This window comes from Eleutherodactylus coqui, chromosome 9 (genome assembly GCF_035609145.1).
Source record: "Eleutherodactylus coqui strain aEleCoq1 chromosome 9, aEleCoq1.hap1, whole genome shotgun sequence".
Classification (NCBI taxonomy): domain Eukaryota; kingdom Metazoa; phylum Chordata; class Amphibia; order Anura; family Eleutherodactylidae; genus Eleutherodactylus; species Eleutherodactylus coqui.
The window spans coordinates 156,084,484-156,103,581 of record NC_089845.1 but is presented as its reverse complement, the minus strand read 5'-3'; the positions used below and the strand labels follow the sequence as shown (position 1 = coordinate 156,103,581).

The window sequence follows — 19,098 nt, the reverse complement described above, 5'->3', positions numbered from 1 at the left end:
GTCTACAATCCACTAGTACCCCCAGGTCTTTTTCCATCTCACTTTTCCCTAGCAGTACCCCATTTAGTGTATATTGGTGACATCCGTTTCTCCTGCCCATGTGCATAACCTTACATTTATCAGCATTGAACTTCATTTGCCATTTTTCTCCCCAAGCCCCCAGCTTATCCAGGTCCGTTTGTAGCCGTACATTGTCCTCCGTTGCATTAATTATATTGTATAATTTTGTGTCATCTGCAAATATTGATATTTTGCTGTGCAGCCCCTGATAAATATATTAAACAGAATGGGGCCCAATACTGAACCCTGTGGCATCCCGCTAGCGATGGTGGCCCAATCAGAGTACGAACCATTTATTACCACCCTCTGCTTTCTATCATTGAGCCAATTCTCTACCCAATTACACACATTTTTACCCAATCCAAGCTGTCTCATTTTGCCTATTATGCGGCACGGTGTCAAATGCTTTAGAGAAGTCCAGATATACGAGATCAATAGACTCTCCCAGGTCCAGCCTAGTACTTACTTCATCGTAGAAGCTGATCAGATTTGTCTGACATGATCGACCCTTCCTGAATCCATTCTGGTAAGGAGTTATTCCATTGTCCTCCTTGAGGTACTCTTTGATGGTGTCCCTCAGAAACCCCTTGAATATTTTTCCCGTTACTGAAGTGAGACTTACCGGCCTGTAGTTACCAGGCTCACTTTTGGTCCCCTTTTTGTAAATTGGAACCACGTTGGTAATGCGCCAATCCAATGGTGCAACACCGGTATTGATAGTATCCAGAAATATTAGATATAGCGGCCTAGCTATCTCATCACTTAGTTCCCTTAGTACCCTTGGGTGTATTCCATCTGGGCCTGGCGATTTATCGATTTTAATCTTCTTTAACCCGTTCCGCAGTTCCTCCTGCGTTAGGTATGAGATATTTTGTGAGGGGTTCATTTTATTTCCCTGTATCTCATGTGGCATTTCCTTTTCGTTTGTGAATACGCTTGAAAAGAAACAATTCAATAGATTTGCCTTCCCTCCATCATCTTCAATGATTTCTCCTGCATTATTTGTTAAAGGGCCAGTTCTCTCGCTGCAAATCCTTTTGCTGTTAATATAGTTGAAGAATAGTTTTGGGTTGTTTTTATAAAAACTATTCCGCGCCTTGGCAGAAAACCAATCTTTTTTATTCTTGTTAAAACAACGCGTTTCGACACAATTTGTGTCTTTTTCAAGTTCAACTTGATGAACTTGAAAAAGACACAAATTGTGTCGAAGCGCGTTGTTTTAACAAGAATAAAAAAGATTGGTTTTCTGCCAAGGCGCGGGATAGTTTTTATTTTTATTTCTATACTCCGTTATCCAGCCAGACCGTGCTTACAAACACGGTGAAAGGATATCCCCGGACGCCGCTCCAAAAGGAAACATGGAGAAGCAAGAAACCTGCTGAAGGCTAACGTGGACAACAGATGCAGAGGGGTTGATTCCTTTACCATCGGATTAACCCTTCTGGCACCGGGTAAGTCCACCTCTCATTTAGCTATAAAAGCATTTTTAAACTGCTAGTGAGGCGCATTTTAAAGTACATTTTCTATTTGGGTTGTTTTTGCTTTCTTTGGCGATCAGTCTTTCCACCTCCTCCTTGGCAATTTTGATCTTATCTTTGCATATTTAGTTTTTTTCCCTGTATGGTTTTAGCGCTTCTTCGCTGCCTTGTTGCTTTAGTAGTTTGAAAGCTGTCTTTTTTTCGTTTATTGCCTCTCTTACCGTCTTGTCTAGCCACATTGGTTTCCTTTTAATTGAAGTTCTTTTATTTTTAAAGGGAATGAACTGCTCACATGAGGTGATTAGGATCCTTTTGAACTCCTCCCATTTGTCCTCTGTACTGATATTTTTGAGGATGTTGTCCCATTTAATGTCACCGATAGTAGTTCTAAGCTGATCAAATTTTGCTTTACTAAAATGTAGTTTATTTGTCGCTCCCTGATAAGGCTTCTTATTGAATGACAGCTGGAAGTTGATTATATTGTGGTCACTGTTCCCCAAATGCCCCTCAACCTGTACCCCCTTTATTCGGTCCGGTTTGTTAGTTAGTACTAAGTCCAGAATGGCCCTCCCTCTTGTTGGTTCCTGCACAAGTTGGACAAGGTAGTTACCTTTAATTGATCTCAAGAACTTATCACCCCTGTGAGATTTGCAGGTTTCGTTCTCCCATGTTATATCTGGATAATTAAAGTCCCCTATGATAATTACTTCGCTGAGGTTTGACACCTCTTCTATCTGCCTTAATAGTAAGGTTTCAGTTTCTTCTGTTGCTTTTGATGGTCTATAGGATAATTTTTTTTTCTCCTACCCACAGAGATTCCACATGTTCATCTCCTACCCCTATATCTTCCTGTAGTCTCGGCTTTAAGTACGATTTAACGTACAGATATACCTCTCCCCCTTTCTGGTTCCCACGGTCTCTTCTGAAGAGATTGTAACCCTGTAAATTCGCCGCCCAATGGCACTTTTCATCAAGCCATGTTTCCGTTATTCCAACTATATCATAGTTTTCATCGGCCATTCTCGCTTCAAGCTCGCCCACTTTACCGATCAGACTTCTTGCATTCGTGGTCATACAATTTATACCGGTTGTTTTTTTCTTTAAATTCGTTTTGTTGCTATTCGTACTATTGGCTGATCTAACAGTTCTAACTGTACTAACCCTGCCCCCTGCTCGACCCCCACTCCCCTTGCTTAGACCCGGGTCGTTAGCTACACTGACTACCTCATTATTTCTCTTTTTGCCCTCCTCCCAGTCCCTAGTTTAAACACTCCTCCAGCCTTCTAGCCATCTTCTCCCCCAGCACAGCTGCACCCTCCCCATTAAGATGCAGCCCGTCCCTACAGTAGAGCTTGTAGCCGACAGCAAAGTCAGCCCAGTTCTCCAGGAACACAAATCCCTCCTCCTTACACCAATTCCGGAGCCACTTGTTTACCTCCCTAAGATCCTGTTGCCTTCCTAGTGTGGCTTTTGGTGCACATAGTATTTCCGAGACAACTACCCTGGAGGGCCTCACCCTGAGCTTGGACCCTAAGTCCCTGAAATCATTTTTGAGGGCCCTCCATTGACCTCTAATTTGTTTATTTGTGCCAACGTGCACGATGACCGCTGGATCCTCACCAGCCCCTCCCAGTAATCTGTCAATCCGATCCGCGATGTGTCGAACTCAAGCGCCAGAAATACAACACACCATTCGACGATCCCAGTCTTTACGGCAGATTGCCCTATCTGTCCCCCTTATAATTGAGTCCCCCACCACTAGGACCTGTCTAGCCTGCCCTGCGCTTCCCGTCCCCGTCTCACTGGAGCAGTCATCTCCTTGGCGTTCAGAGGGCATGTCGTGCTGCAGCGTTGCTGGCTCTGTAATGGCACCCCCCTCATCTGCCAACGTTGCAGACGTGTTGGGTTGTGCCAGTTCAGGACCAGCCTCTCTGGTTCTCTTCCCTCTACGCCTCCTTCTATCTGTCACCCAGCTGACTGCCTGCTGCCCCTGCTCCTCTGTACTACCATCCGCCCCCGCCTCTACCCCAGCGAGTGCCTGCTCAGTGAGCACCAAATCCCTTTCCATTATGTCAATGGCTCTCAGTGTTGCCAGTTGCCCATTTAGATCCAGGATTTGGGCTTCTAAATGTGCGAGTGCACGCATCTTGCACAACAGTATGGACCCTCGATCGGCTGATCAAGGACCGCATACATTGCACAAGTAGCACACTGGATGACATTGGCAGGCATGGAGCTCATCCTAATGGGGATCTACAATTTACTTGTGGAAGAAGTGAAGATAGACTTGCTCACACTCCACTCACACACTGCTGCCCCTGCGCAACCGCTCACTCACTGCCGCCCCTGCACAACTGCTCACTCGCTGCCGCCCCTGCGCAACCGCTCACTCGCTGCCGCCCCTGTGCAACCGCTCACTCGCTGCCGCCCCTGCGCAACCGCTCACTTGCTGCCGCCTCTGCGCAACCGCTCACTCACTTTTTTTTTTTCCCCCCTCACACACTTAGACCCACAGGCACACACACTTAGATTCACACACACACACAGAAGACACACACTAAGACACACTAGATATACTTATCGGCTCCTGTTGCAGCTCCTCCGCAGCTCTGGTGACGTCACCTGCTCTCCCGGCGGCTCCACTCTCTGCCCTCCTGCCGCTCCACTCCAGGACCTCTGGGACCTGCTGCTCTGCTTCTGCCCGCTGGATCTGCAGCGGGCAATCCTTCTGCCGCTCTCCCTCAGACTCCTGGTGGCCTCCGAGCGCTGGTTCTGGCTCCTGCTCTGGTGTCCCCTTCTGCCCCCTGCTCCTGCTTCTGCCTCGGCGCCTGCTACTGGCGTCTGACGTCACTTCTGCCCGCTCTGCCATCCGCTCTAACAGCTTGCAAAAGTCATGATCCTTAATCAACACATCGGATGTCCTTTCCCCACATATAGCGATTTACTGTATGTCCTTGGGATCGTACCCGGAACGCGTTGGATGGGACTGCTGGCGATTGGACGTGGTGACTTTCTTTTATTTATTTGTCTGCTTTGTGAGTAAATTTGGGTCGGAATATGCAGCTGAGGGCTTCTCCACACTTGCGGTTTTTTCGCTAAGTTTTTTTGTACACAAATGCCAGTGGGACTTTCTAATGTTAAAAACACGTCGCACAAGAATCGCAGAAGCACAAACTTGTGATTTTTGTAAGATGCATTTTTAACATTAGAAAAACCCATTGACATTCGCGTTTAAAAAACGAGCAATATCGTGTGAAAAAAACACGCAAGAAAAACGCAAGTGCGGAAGAGCCCATAGAAGAATACTGTGAGAGTCAGAGGGTTCCACCCAGGCAGGAGTCCATGAACCGTGAGCAGCACCCTCCTGTCTTGTCCACTGCTATGATGGTGGATGTACGGTCGTCGACTACTGCGAAGGATCACATAGGGAACAGGAACACTGAACGACAAGTGAATGATACTTGTTGAACGAGCCAGCCATGACTCTGCCTGCAGGAGCGGGTGATGACAATCGTGATGTGTAAAAGCCGCTGCGGGATGAAGTGTTGCATAAGTTAGTTTAATAGAATTTGATTAGGAAATCCCGTCCTTTCATGCTCAGATCAGGTTTCTTTCATGCCGGGGTGGTTTGTTGACTCAGTGTTTTAGAAGCACATTTCCATAAAGTCCTTCTCCTTTGTGATACAAGTTCCACCCCCTGCGGTCGAGCACAGTTGAGAGCTCAGGTTTCCTTCCATTCCGCAGTGACAGGTGACTTGGGACGGACTATCACAAGGACTTCTACATTGGATGCTGGGACCATGGCCCCTCGGACGGGCTGCGCTCTCTGTGGGATGCTCACTGTTGTGCTGCTGCTATCTGGTAAGGACATGGGATGTACGGTGATAGAGCAGAACTACCGCAGGTCACTAAGACCGGCTTCAGATGGGCGGACCAGATTCCACATGCGGGAGGTCCACAGCAGATCCCGGCTGTGAGCCCGGCCAGTGACCCCACGTACCTTATTTTTCTATATTGCGTATGACCGTGACGGCTCGCGTCGGTCCTGCGCAATACAGGTTTTTTTTTACTGTCTGTATTTCCTGTGCTGTTGCTTAGCGATGATGCGGGCACCCGCAGCCCATATGTAATAATTCTGTATGAGCTACGGGTCGGATGGCCTCCATTGACTTCAACGGAGGCAGTTTACGTGGAGTCTGCAGCAAAATCGAACCTGCTGCGTTTTTTCCTCTGCTTTCAGAATATGCAATTCATATCCATGAGTGTCAGTGAAAAAGCAATTTTACATGCTTTACAATGCCCGTGTATAATTATATAGGTACAGCTGGTATAAGTTATACATTTCCCTGTACATCGTGATATGGAGCATGCTGGTATAACCTGGGTATTACCTATATATAATTATATATGTACAGCTGGTATAAGTTTTACATCCTGTATATAGTGATATGGAGCATGCTGGTATAACCTGGGTATCTCCTGCCAATACTTTTGAACTTAGCATTGAATTATTAAGTTGTGACCCCTTTACTTTTCTGATTTAGGACCCAAAGAATGCTGCTGCCAAATTTCAGGTTTGTACGACACCGGGAAGTTAGAGAATTGGTGGCGAGTCAGTCAGTCAGTCAGTGAGGGCTTTCACCTTTATATATATATATATATATATATATATATATATATATATATATATATGGATGTGTACAGCTGGTATACATTATACATCTCCTGTATATAGTGATATGGAGCATGCTGGTATAACCTGGGTATCTCCTGAAATGCTAAGGGGTTAGCTCATGTATATAAATTTGTTTTGCAGCTGTACGCAGCACGGTTTAGGTATGGCTATGGGTACAGGTTGTAGTGATGGAGCTGTAGCTGAACTTTTGCACGCAGGCTGCTAAGCCATTAGATACGCCCCTGGTGAGGGTTATAAAAAACTTTACTCCTGGATCAATATGTAGTTTTTTCTCTCTTATTCATAGACCAATCTCATTCCTAGCTCTCTGACTCATCTATGTTTAGTTTCTATTTTATATCAATTTATTTAAAATCTTGATCGCATGCAGTTGCAAGAAAAAGTAAGTGAACCCTCTGGAGCTCCCTGGGTTTGTGCATTGATGACTAATAAAATATGGTCTGCTTGTATCTAATGCTGTGTATAGGCATACCAATTGTTCAAAAAAATCATTCAAATGAGCAAAAGTGAATAATATCATTCAGTCTAAACGTGAGCCAACGACTGAATAATGAATGAGAATTGTTTACTTCTCATTCATTATTCATTTTATACAGCCGTACAAATCATCGTTGGCTCATTCGCTCATTGTTTGGTTTAAACAGCAATTAGTGATGAGCGAGCGTACTCGGCCACGCCCCTTTTTCGCCCGAGTACTGCGATTTTCGAGTACTTCCGTACTCGGGCGAAAAGATTCGGGGGGCGCTGTGGGTGAGTGGGGGGTTGCAGCGGGGAGTGGGGGGGGAGAGGGGGAGAGAGAGGGCTCCCCCCTGTTCCCCGCTGCTACCCCCGCGCCGCCACGCCTCTCCCCGCCCCCCGGATCTTTTCACCCGAGTACTGAAGTACTCGAAAATAGCGGTGCTCGATCGAGTAATTACTCGAAACGAGTACGTTCGCTCATCTCTAACAGCAATCGTTCGGTTCCAGTCTTCGCCTTTACAGGGACTGAAAAATTCTGAAGGATTCTCATTTGAACGAGCCAACGACGCCCCTACCTGTCTGAACACACTGCATGAGTGCGAACCAGTTAGTGGGGACGCTCGTCCGAACAAGAATCGGCTCACCTAAAAGGAGCATGAGTCACAATTAGAGACAAATACAATGTAACTAATAACACGCAGACAGTTGTACCACTCATTCAAGATATATGATGTGGCAGCATAAATGGTGCAGATGGCTCAATAAAAAGAGCCTTTATTGTTCCATTGATAGACATACAGGCAACGTTTCGACCAACCTTGGTCTTTATCAAGCCGCTATCACTCGAAACCGAGCAGTTGCTCCATGCTCTGGAGTCAGTTTGTGAACCCTTTACATGCCGTGATCTACATAGATTGCTGTCCTCAGGGGAGTCCAGCTACCGGTGACCGCTGCTTCCCACTTCCGGATAGCGCGGACTCTCTTCTGATCTCGTGCTATCCTCAGGGCGTAACTGTACGCACTGTTGTGCTAAGTACCTCCCTGCCGAGATGTACAGTTACGCCCTATGGTGGAAAGGGGTTAAATTCAAGGGTTCACTTACTTATACTTTGTGCACCATAGACGATACACAGTAAAAGACATGAGTGGTACAACTTCAATAAGCTAAAGCACTTCTTTCTCCCTTGTCCCCCCGCACATACAGGACCTCCGACACATCCAAAACACCTTTGGAATTGTGTCACCCCCAGGCATCCTGTTGTACTATCCAGCCGAACTGACGAAGGGATTCATACCCGAAACGCGTTTTCTATTGCTGGTTTTTAATTTGTGAAATAATAAAAAAGAAGTGCTTTCACCATCACATATTGGACCTTTATCTTCATCTTCTAGTAGCTTAGAGGGTTGCGCCTCCAGTATTTTTCCACATCCTTTTCGCCTCACAGAGCTCCGCCCATGCTAAAATAAAAAAGTTATAGGACTTTGAATGCAGTGATTTAGAAAAAAAAATAATTTCCCATAAAAGGGATTTTATTGTGAAAAAGTGGAAAAACCTAATCAAAATATAAGAATTTTGGTATTGTTGTAATCGTACCGACCCGCAGAAAAAAATGTATTGTGTCATTTATGCTGCGTGAATAATTCATTAAAAAAAAATCTATGGCAGAATTGATGCGTTTTCTCTCCCTGCGATCATAAACAAATAATAAACGTTTTACAATATAGTCTATGTATTCAAAAATGGCACTAAAAAAAACTGCAGTTCGCCACGCAAAAAACAAGCCCTTATACGGCCATGTCGACGGAAAAATAAAAAAGGTTATAACTTTTGAAAAATGGAGATGAAAATCCGCCAAAAATCGTTGCGTCCTTAAGCCCAAAATAGGCCATGTCCTTAAGGGGTTAATAACTTGCAGATCCCCCATTAGCAGCTGTCACCTCCACCATACATTTGTAGTAGCTGCAATTAAGATTTTTACCATGTGGTGGAGGAGGAATTTTGGACCTTCTGCAAATGTGTTTTAGTTTATCAATATTTCTGGGATGCCTTGTGTGCACAGGTCTTGTCAGGTCATTTCCATAAAGTTTAAAACAGGATTACAACAGAAATCTTATTTTCTACCATTGTTTAGTTGATTACCTGTTTGCCTTGGATCATTTTCTTGTAGCATCACCGGACTCCTCTGTAGCTTCAGGTGATGGACGGCTGGCGCTTACATTCTCCTGTAAAATGTTCTGGTCCACATTAGAATTCATTGTTCCCTCGTTGATCACAAAGCATCAGGCCATGAGGAACAAATCAGCCCTAGACTAAGATGACCCCTCCACCACAGCCTCAAACCATGAGGCCCCTCTGCTAGGCTTCACAGTTGGATGAGATTTGGTATTGGCATGCTGTGTTCTTTTTCCTTCAGACATAATGTTGTGCATTTGTGCTAAAATTTCCACATTTGTCACATCTGTCCATAATGGAGGTCCTGGGTAAACTGGAGACAATCCACAATATTTTTTGACTAGCTTGGTTTCCTTCTATGGTCACTATCCTTGGTTAGTATTTCTCTAATAGTAGACACATGAACAGAGGTTTCTGCAGTCTGTAGAGACTTCTGCAGGTAATTTGCTGTTCCCTTTCATTCTGCCCGATTTCAGGATTGCCTGTTGTGCTCTTGGAATGATATAACAGGCCGCTACTAGAGAGAGTAGATCAGTTCTGAATGTTCTCCATCTGTAGATAATAACTGTGGATTGATGTGCACCCAGGTCTCTAGCTGTTCCAGCTCCATGAGTCTCTATAATATGTCTTCTGACAGTTGCTTACATAGAGGCACATATCACACTAACCACTCTTTTTGAGAAGAACAGATCTCTCAGTAATCAGTAGAGATGAGCGAGCACCAAAATGCTTGAGTGCTCGTTACTCGAGTCGAACTTTCAGTGATGCTCGAGAGTTCGTTTCGAGTAACGAACCCCATTGAAGTCAATGGGCGACTCGAGCATTTTTGTATATGACTGGTGCTCCGCTAAGGTTTTCATTTGTGAAAATCTTAGCAAATCACCAAAGTCATGTAAAATACACAGAAATGGATAGGGCAGGCGAGGAGCAACATGCAGGGCTGCATTTCGGGCTCCGAGGTCTCACTATTAAGCCACATTAGTGGCAAGAGTGAGACCCCCCCCCCCGCACTGTCAGCATAAAGATCGTTCTCCTCTGCCACAGCTGTAACAGCTGTGGCAGAGAAGAACGATGTTAGCCCATTGAATTCAATGGAGCCGGCAATACAGCCGGCTCCATTGAAAGCAATGGGCTGCCGGCGAGCGCGGGATGAATTTTCGGGAAGGGCTTAAAAATATAAGCCCTTCCCTGAAATTCATCCAGAAATGTGTAAAAACAAAAAAAAAATATATACTCACCCGGTCTCGGCAGACGGAGTTCAGCCGCGGACGGCAGCAGTTCTCCTGAACTGCTCTGAGTAGTATTCAGCAGCCGGGGATTTAAAATCCCCGCCTGCTGAATGAGCTGCCTCTGATTGGTCATAGCCTGACCAATTAGAGGCAGCTCTCACTCACACCCATTCATGAATTCATGAATGGGTGAGTGAGTGCTGCCTCTGATTGGCTCAGCGCAGGGACCAATCAGGGGCAGCTCTCAGTGCTCGTTTAATCGAGATGAGTACCGCATGGTGCTCGTCTCGAGTAACAAGCATCTCGAGCACCCTAATACTCGAACGAGCATCAAGCTCGGACGAGTATGCTCGCTCATCTCTAGTAACCAGGCTTTGTGTGCCCTTATTTAATGGGCAAAGCATCCGTGAAAACTACACTTCTAAGCTTATCTCTTTAACTAAAACCCTTAATTTTGAAATGGCCAACTCAAAGTCTTGACCTTATATGTAATAGTGGCATGTCAGAAGTTTTGATCAGTGGGGATCTGGGTGCTGAGACTCCCACCAATCACTAAAATGAATGAGCAAAAGTGCTCAACTGAATGCTGTGCCTATTCAGCTGTCACTGCGAGTGGTGTACGGACTCCATAGATTTTCCATGGAGCACGTACACTGCTCTGAGCAATGACAGAAACAGCTGAACAAGCACAGCACTCAGATGTTCTATTTGTTTTAGTGATCAGTAAAGGTCTTAGTAACTGGATTCCACTGATCAAAACTTCTGATATGTCACTATCACATGTTAGAAGTTCAGTTCTAAAAATGTTTAGTTACCCTTTAACCCTATGGAGATTATGTGACTTGATCTTAAGAGGGTTGTGCACATGAGCCATCCCACCAATATTGATGAACTGACACACATTTGCTGGGAGGAATGGTACGAAATTCCCCATGAATGTTGAGCAAATCGTGTTTGCTGCAATGGGAAACTTTTGGTTTGGTTGGTGATTGCTGAGTGATTTTCACACAGATTTTAGTGCAGATCCTCATCGGACTTCACCCTTTCTATTAACCCGTTTAGGACCAGCCACCGTAAATTTACGGCGGCTGGTCCTGCGCTTAGAGCACCGCCAATAGTAAAATTACAGCGGTGCTCTAAGTCTCCTGCCTCTGCAATCAGTCAGAGGCAGGAACGGGTTATCAGCTGTTAGTGACAGCTGATAACCCGGAGCAGAAGGCAGGAGGGGTTTTTAACCCTTCCTGCCTTTTGCTTCCCTGATATACAGTGCTCAATGAGCACTGTATGGGGAAAGTGAAAGTAAGATGTTCTTTCACTACGGGAGCCTCGGAGGGTCATGTAACCTCCCGGGATTCCCTGCTACTGCAGAGCTGGAGGGTCAGACTAGACCCTGGCAGCTCTGCAGGTGACTAATGTCACCACAGGGGTTGCTTTCCCCTGTAACTAGGGCTCCTATGGACGCCCCAGCTACAGTGGGAAAGTGTCAAATAAAGGGGGAAAAAATGTGAATGTGTAATTATGTAAAAAACATAATTACATACATAAGTAAAACAAAATAACAGAATAAAACAACAATGCATACAAAAGAAAGAGAATAACACAAAGCAGACGCCAACAAAAACCGCCACCGTATGCGCCCTATAAACCAAAACCATACATACTATATATCAAAACGTCCGAAACAAATAAAGGAACCCATTCCCATACTTTATTTTAGTGTAAATATAAAAATTATTTTAAAAAAATTATAAATGTTAATTAAACTATTTTTTTTAAGCTTTTTACCCGCAATAAAACTAAAAAACGGGGGGAAAAGTCAGTGAAAAAGATATTAAAAAATCACCCTATATGTCACGGGAAAAAAATGCAGCAAAAATAATTTTGGTAGCTAAAGGAAAAAAAATAGAGCAGTAAAACCGCCACATGGGTAAAATCCCTAAAAAGTGTCTGGTCCTTAAGGTACAAAACAGCTTGGTCCTTAAGGGGTTAAAAAGGGGAAATCAGCTGCGGATCTGCAGCAAAATCCGTGCCAAATGCACACCAATTATGTGGTTTTTGATGGGGATTTTGGTGCATACTTTCCACTGCAGAAAATTTGCACTATTTCTGCTACGTGTAAATGTACCCTTAAGTTGCAACTTTGGATGATGTATATGGTTATTAACACTTTTTATCTCTCTGTTGCAGCTACTAGTCCCTCTGAGGGGCAGATAATCACCACTGCATATTCTATGGTGTCTGACACTTATACATCAGCAGCTCCATCAACTACAGGAACAAAAGAGGACTACATAACAACATCATCTGAGTCCGCCATCACAGCTAGAGACTCTACAACCAATATAATTGATCCAACAACTTACATTCATACCACCATTATGACAGATACATCTGGTACCAGTTATACAACATATAACAGCAATTTAATAAGTACCACAACCATCACGGAAAAAGTACCCAACACTGTACCTACTACAGTGCCCATTCCAGTGAGTGAAATGAGTTCAACTGAGGCTTTAGCTACTAGTATGATTACTTTAACACAGGAAATTGACCCTACCATGAAGACAAGTCCAATACTTGACACAACTACCAACATTGGTATTAGCTCAACTATACATACAACAACAATAAAAGATACAACCGTTGACACTGGCTCTATCATAGACACAACTGAGACAACAAAGACAACTAGCAATATTGTCCATACCACAGATACAACCATTGACACTAGCTATATCATAAATACAACTGTGGGAATAGCGACAATGACCTACATTATTCCAACCACTGATACAACTACTGACATAAGCTTTACAACAAATGCAACTTCTGGCCTTGGTAACACCACAGATGCAACTGCTAACCTTAGCCTAACCACAAATTCAACTACTGCTGTTAGCCCTGCTTCAGATGCAATTACTGACATCAGCCCCACCTCAGAAGCAACAACTGACATTGGCACCACCACAGATGCAACTACTGGCCTTTTTCGCACCACATATGCAAATACTGACCTTGGCCCCACCTCAGATGCAACTACTGACTCAATTAGCACCATTGATGCGACTACTCCTCTTCGGTCTAATGCAGAAACAACTACTCACCTTGGTTCTACCTCAGATGCAACTACTGATACCGACCCCACCTCAGATATAACTACTGACCTCGGCCCCAGTATGGATGCAACTACTGGCCTTGTTCACACCACAGATGCAACTAATGACCTAGGCCCCACCTCAGATACAACTACTGGCTTTGACTCCACCACAAGTGCAACTACTGACCTTGTCCGCACCACAGACGCAACTACTGACCATGGCCCCACCACAGATGTAACTAGTGACCTTAGCTCCACCACAGATGAAACAATTGACTTGAGGACCACAATAGCTGCAACAACTGAGCTTGTTCCCACCACAGATGCAACTACTGAGATCGATCCCACCTCACATGCAACTATTGACATTGGCCCTACTGTAGATGCAACTACTGCACTTGTTCGCACCCCAGATGCAACTACTGACCTTGGCCCCACCTCAGATGCAGCTACTGACCTTGGCCCCACCTCAGATGCAGCCACTGACCTTGGTCCCACCACAGATGCAACTACTGGCCTTGTTCACACCACAGCTGCAACTACTGACCTTAGCTCCACCTTAGATGCAACTACTGAACTTAACTCCACCTCAGATGCAAATACTGAGCTTAGCTCCACCACAGATGCAACTACCGACTTTAGCTCCACCATAGGTACAACTACCGACTTTGGCCTCACCACAGCTGTAACTACTGACCTTCGTCCCACCATAGATGCAACTACTGCCCTTGTTCGCACCACAGATGCAACTACTGACTTTGTTCGCACCACAGATGCAACTACTGAGCTTGGCCCCACCTCAGATGCAATAACTGACCTTAGCTCCAACACAGATGCAACTACCGTCTCTGGCCCGACCACAGGTGCAACTACAAACCGTGGCCCCACCTCAGATACAACTGCTGACATCAGTACTAGCAATACAGTAAGTGATGTTACAAGTGATACAATCACAAACCAAGCTCTTGCTACAACTTACACAACCACCCCACATGTGACAGAATCAACAAGCTCAGAATTTATCGAAACCACGAATGTCACTACAACTGGATTTGAAACTATAACTATCAGCCTTACCTCAGAAGCAACTACTGACCTTGATCACATCTCAGAAGCAACTACTGACCTTGGCCCTATGATAAATGCAACGACTGGCCTTGATCGACCCACAGATGCAACTACTGACCTTGGCCACACCACAGATGCAACTACTGACCTTGGCCACACCACAGATGCAACTACTGACCATAGCTCCACCGTATATGAAACTATTAGCCTTGGCCCCACCTCATTTGCAACTATTGACCTTGGCCCCACCTCAGATGCAATTACTGACCTTGGCCACATCACAGATGCAACCACCGACCTCAGATCCACCTCAGATGCAACTACTGACCTTGGCCCCACCTCAGATGCAACTACTGACCTTGGCCCCACCTCAGATGCAATAACTGACCAAAGCTCCAGCACAGATGCAATTACCATCTCTGGCCCCACCTCAGATGCAACTACTGACCTTGGCCCCACCTCAGATGCAACTACTGACCTTGGCCCCACCTCAGATGCAACTACTGACCTTAGCCCCACCTCATATGCAATTATTGACAATAGCCAAACCTCAGATGCAATTACTGACCTTGTTCGCACCACAGATGCAACTATTGACAATAGCCAAACCTCAGATGCAATTACTGACCTTGTTCGCAACACAGATGAAACTACTGAGCTTGGCCCCACCTCAGATGCAATAACTGACCTAAGCTCCAGCAAAGATGCAACTACCATCTCTGGCCCCACCCCAGATGCAACTACTGACTTTGGCCCCACCTCGGATGCAACTACTGACCTTGGCCACACCACAGATGCAACTACTGACCTCAGCTCCACCCCTGATGCAACTACTGACCTTGGCCCCACCTCAGATGCAATAACTGACCTAAGCTCCAGCACTCATGCAACTATGGTCTCTGGCCCCACCACAGGTGCAACTACTGACCTTGACCACACCTCAGAAGCAACTACTGACATTGTCTCCACCCCAGATGCAACTATTGATCTTGGCCACATCACAGATGCAACTACCGACCTAAGCGCCACCCCAGAGGCAACTACTGATATTGGCCCCACCTCAGATGCAACTACTGACCTTGGCCCCACCTCAGATGCAGCTATTGACAATAGCCAAACCTCATATGCAATTACTGACCTTGTTCGCACCACAGATGCAACTACCGACCTTGGCCCCACCTCAGATTCAATAACTGACCTAAGCTCCAGCACAGATGCAACTAGCATCTCTGTCCCCACGCCAGATGCAACTATTGACCTTGGCCCCACCTCAGATGCAACTACTGACCTTGACCACACCTCAGATGCAACTACCAACCTTAGCTTCACTCCAGATGCAACTACTGTCCTTGGCCCCACCTCAGATGCAACTACTGACCTTGGCCCCACCTCAGATGCAACTACTGACCTTGGCCCCACCTCAGATGCAACTACTGACCTTGGCCCCACCTCAGCTGCAACTACTGACCTTGGCCCCACCTCAGCTGCAACTACTGACCTTGGCCCCACCTCAGATGCAACTACTAACCTTGGACCCACCCCAGATGCAACTACTGAACTTGGACCCACCTCAGATGCAACTATTGACAATAGCGAAACCTCAGATGCAATTACTGACCTTGTTCGCAACACAGATGCAACTACTGACCTTGGCCCCACCTCAGATGCAATAACTGACCTAAGCTCTAGTAAAGATGCAACTACCATCTCTGGCCCCACCCCAGATGCAACTACTGACTTTGGCCCCACCTCGGATGCAACTACTGACCTTGGCCACACCACAGATGCAACTACTGACCTCAGCTCCACCCCAGATGCAACTACTGACTTTGGCCCCACCTCGGATGCAACTACTGACCTTGGCCACACCACAGATGCAACTACTGACCTCAGCTCCACCCCAGATGCAACTACTGACCTTGGCCCCACCTCGGATGCAACTACTGACCTCAGCTCCACCCCAGATGCAACTACTGACCTTGGCCCCACCTCGGATGCAACTACTGACCTTGGCCACACCACAGATGCAACTACTGACCTCAGCTCCACCCCAGATGCAGCTACTGACTTTGGCCCCACCTCGGATGCAACTACTGACCTTGGCCACACCACAGATGCAACTACTGACCTCAGCTCCACCCCAGATGCAACTACTGACCTTGGCCCCACCTCAGATGCAACTACTGATATTGTTCGCACAACAGATGCAACTACTGACCTTGGCCCCACCTCAGATGCAATAACTGACCTAAGCTCCAGCACAGATGCAACTACCTTCTCTGGCGCCACTACAGCTGCAACTACTGACCTTGACCACACCTCAGAAGCAACTACTGACATTGGCTCCATCACAAATGCAACTACTGATCTTGGCCACACCACAGATGCAACTACCGACCTAAGTGCCACCCCAGAGGCAACTACTGACCTTGTCCCCACCTCAGATGCAACTTTTGACAATAGCCAAACCTCAGATGCAATTACTGACCTTGTTCACACCACAGATGCAACTACTGACCTTGGCCCCACCTCAGAAGCAATAACTGACCTAAGCTCCAGCACAGATGCAACTATCATCTCTGGCCCCACGTCAGATGCAACTACTGACCTTGGCCCCACCTCAGATGCAACTACTGACCTTGTTCGCACCACAGATGCAGCTACTGACCTTGGCCCCACCTCAGATGCAATAACTGACTTAAGCTTCAGCACAGATGCAACTATTGTCTCTGGTCTCACCACAGGTGCAACTATTGACATTGACCACACCTCAGAAGCAGTTACTGACATTGGCCCCACCATAGATGCAACTACTGACCTTGGCCACACCACAGATGCAACTGCCAACCCTAGCTCCACCCCAGATGCAACTACTGACCTTGGCCCCACCTCAGATTTAACAACTGACCTAAGCGCCACCACAGATGCAACTACCATCTTTGGCCCGACCACAGATGCAACTACTGACCTTGGCCCCACCTCAGATGCAATAATTGACCTAACCTCCAGCACAGATGCAACTACTGTCTTTGGCTCCACCACAGGTGCAACTACTAACCTTGGCCCTACCTCAGATACAACTGCTGATATCAGTACTAGCAATACAGTAAGTGATGATACAAGTGATACAATCACAAACGAAGTTCTTGCTACAACTTACACAACCACCCCACATGTGATAGAATCAACAAGCTCAGAATCTATGGAAACCATGAATGTTACTACAACTGGATTGGAAAGTACAACTATCGTCTCCACCTCAGAAGCAACTACTGACCTTGACCACACCTCAGAAGCAACTACTGACCTTCGTCCCACCATAGATGCAACTACTGACCTTGACCACACTTCGAATGCAACTACGGACCTTAGCTCCACACCAGATGCAACTACTGTCTTTGGCCCTACCACAGGTTCAAATACTGACCTTGGTCCCACCTCAGATGCAACTACTGACATAGGCCGCATCTCGGATGCAACTACTAACCTAGGCCCCACCTCAGATACAATTTCTGACATCAGTACTAGCAATACCGTAAGTGATGTTACAAGTGATACAGTCACAAACCAAGTTCATTCTACGACTTACACCACCACCCCACATCTGACAGAATCAACAAGCTCAGAATCTATAGAAACCACGAATGTTACTACAACTGGATTGGAAACTAAAACTATCGTCCCCACCTCAGAAGCAACCAATGGCCTTAGCTCCACCACAGATGCAATTACCATCTCTGGCCCCACCACAGGTGCAACTGCTGACATCAGTACTAGCAATACAGTAAGTGATGTTACAAGTGATACAATCACAAACCAAGTTCTTGCTACAACTTACACAACCACCCCAGATGTAATAGAATCAACAAGCTCAGAATCTATGAAAACCACAAATGTTACTACAACTGGATTGGAAACTACAACTATCGGTCCTGCCTCAGGAGGAACTACTGACCTTGACCACATCTCAGAAGCAACTACTGACCTTGGCCCCACCACAGATGCAACTAAGAACATCAGCCGCACCTTAAATGTAACTACTGACATAGGCCGCACTTCAAATGCAACTACTGACTTTGGCCCCATCTCACATGCAACGTCTGGCATCAGTACTAGCAACACAGTAAGTCATGTTACAAGTGATACAATCACAAACCAAGTTCTTACTACGACTTACACAAGTAACCCACATGTGACAGAATCAACAAGCTCAGAAACTATGGAAACAACGAATGTTACTACAACTGGATTGAAAATTACAACTATTAGTCCTGTGACCAATACTACAGCCAGCAGTACTGTTACTACAACCTCAGCACCCGTGCACAACTCTACAGTTGGTGAGTTTATGTATCATTCTCTTGAGAAATTTAGCATTAGTTTGGTAGGAAATGTCCTGTTTATTGGCAGCATAATGAAGCTTCATTCTATAGCGTCTTTTATCCAGTCCAGCTGAAGAAAAGTCGGTTCATTGACTTTACTTCCACTGTTTGTTTGGAACCTGGAGTTGTGTGCAATCATGTACTTACACGTTTAAGTAGCTTAAGCTTAAGTAGTACACCTTTTGTGTGCGGGGTTTGTTTGGAGTACATTTGGAATCGGATCCCACTCTATACACAGCGGGTGATGGCTATCTTTGACAGCTAACACCTGCCTGCAAAAGTTGCAATCAGCCTCACACTGATCGCAGCTGCTAACCCATTAAAAGTTGCTGTCAATTTTGACAGTGGCATTTAAATGCCCCGATTGGTGTTCAAGGGTCCCAATAGGACCCCTTGTGATGCAAATGCGAGCTGCTATTCAGTTGTCATGGCCACCCAGATTCTTCTAAAGGC

At 45.9% G+C, this 19,098-nt stretch overlaps 1 protein-coding gene across 1 annotated transcript in view; it reads left to right on the top strand.

The window, feature by feature from the left end:
* Positions 1 to 5,338: 5,338 nt before the first annotated feature.
* The window catches only part of LOC136578728 (mucin-22-like), a 28,721-nt gene continuing 14,961 nt past the window's right edge, over positions 5,339 to 19,098 (top strand). The window contains exons 1-2 of the mRNA XM_066578903.1: positions 5,339 to 5,399; positions 12,283 to 18,603. Of these exons, the coding sequence (XP_066435000.1) occupies positions 5,339 to 5,399; positions 12,283 to 18,603 (6,382 nt within the window). The remainder of the gene's footprint in view (positions 5,400 to 12,282; positions 18,604 to 19,098) is intronic.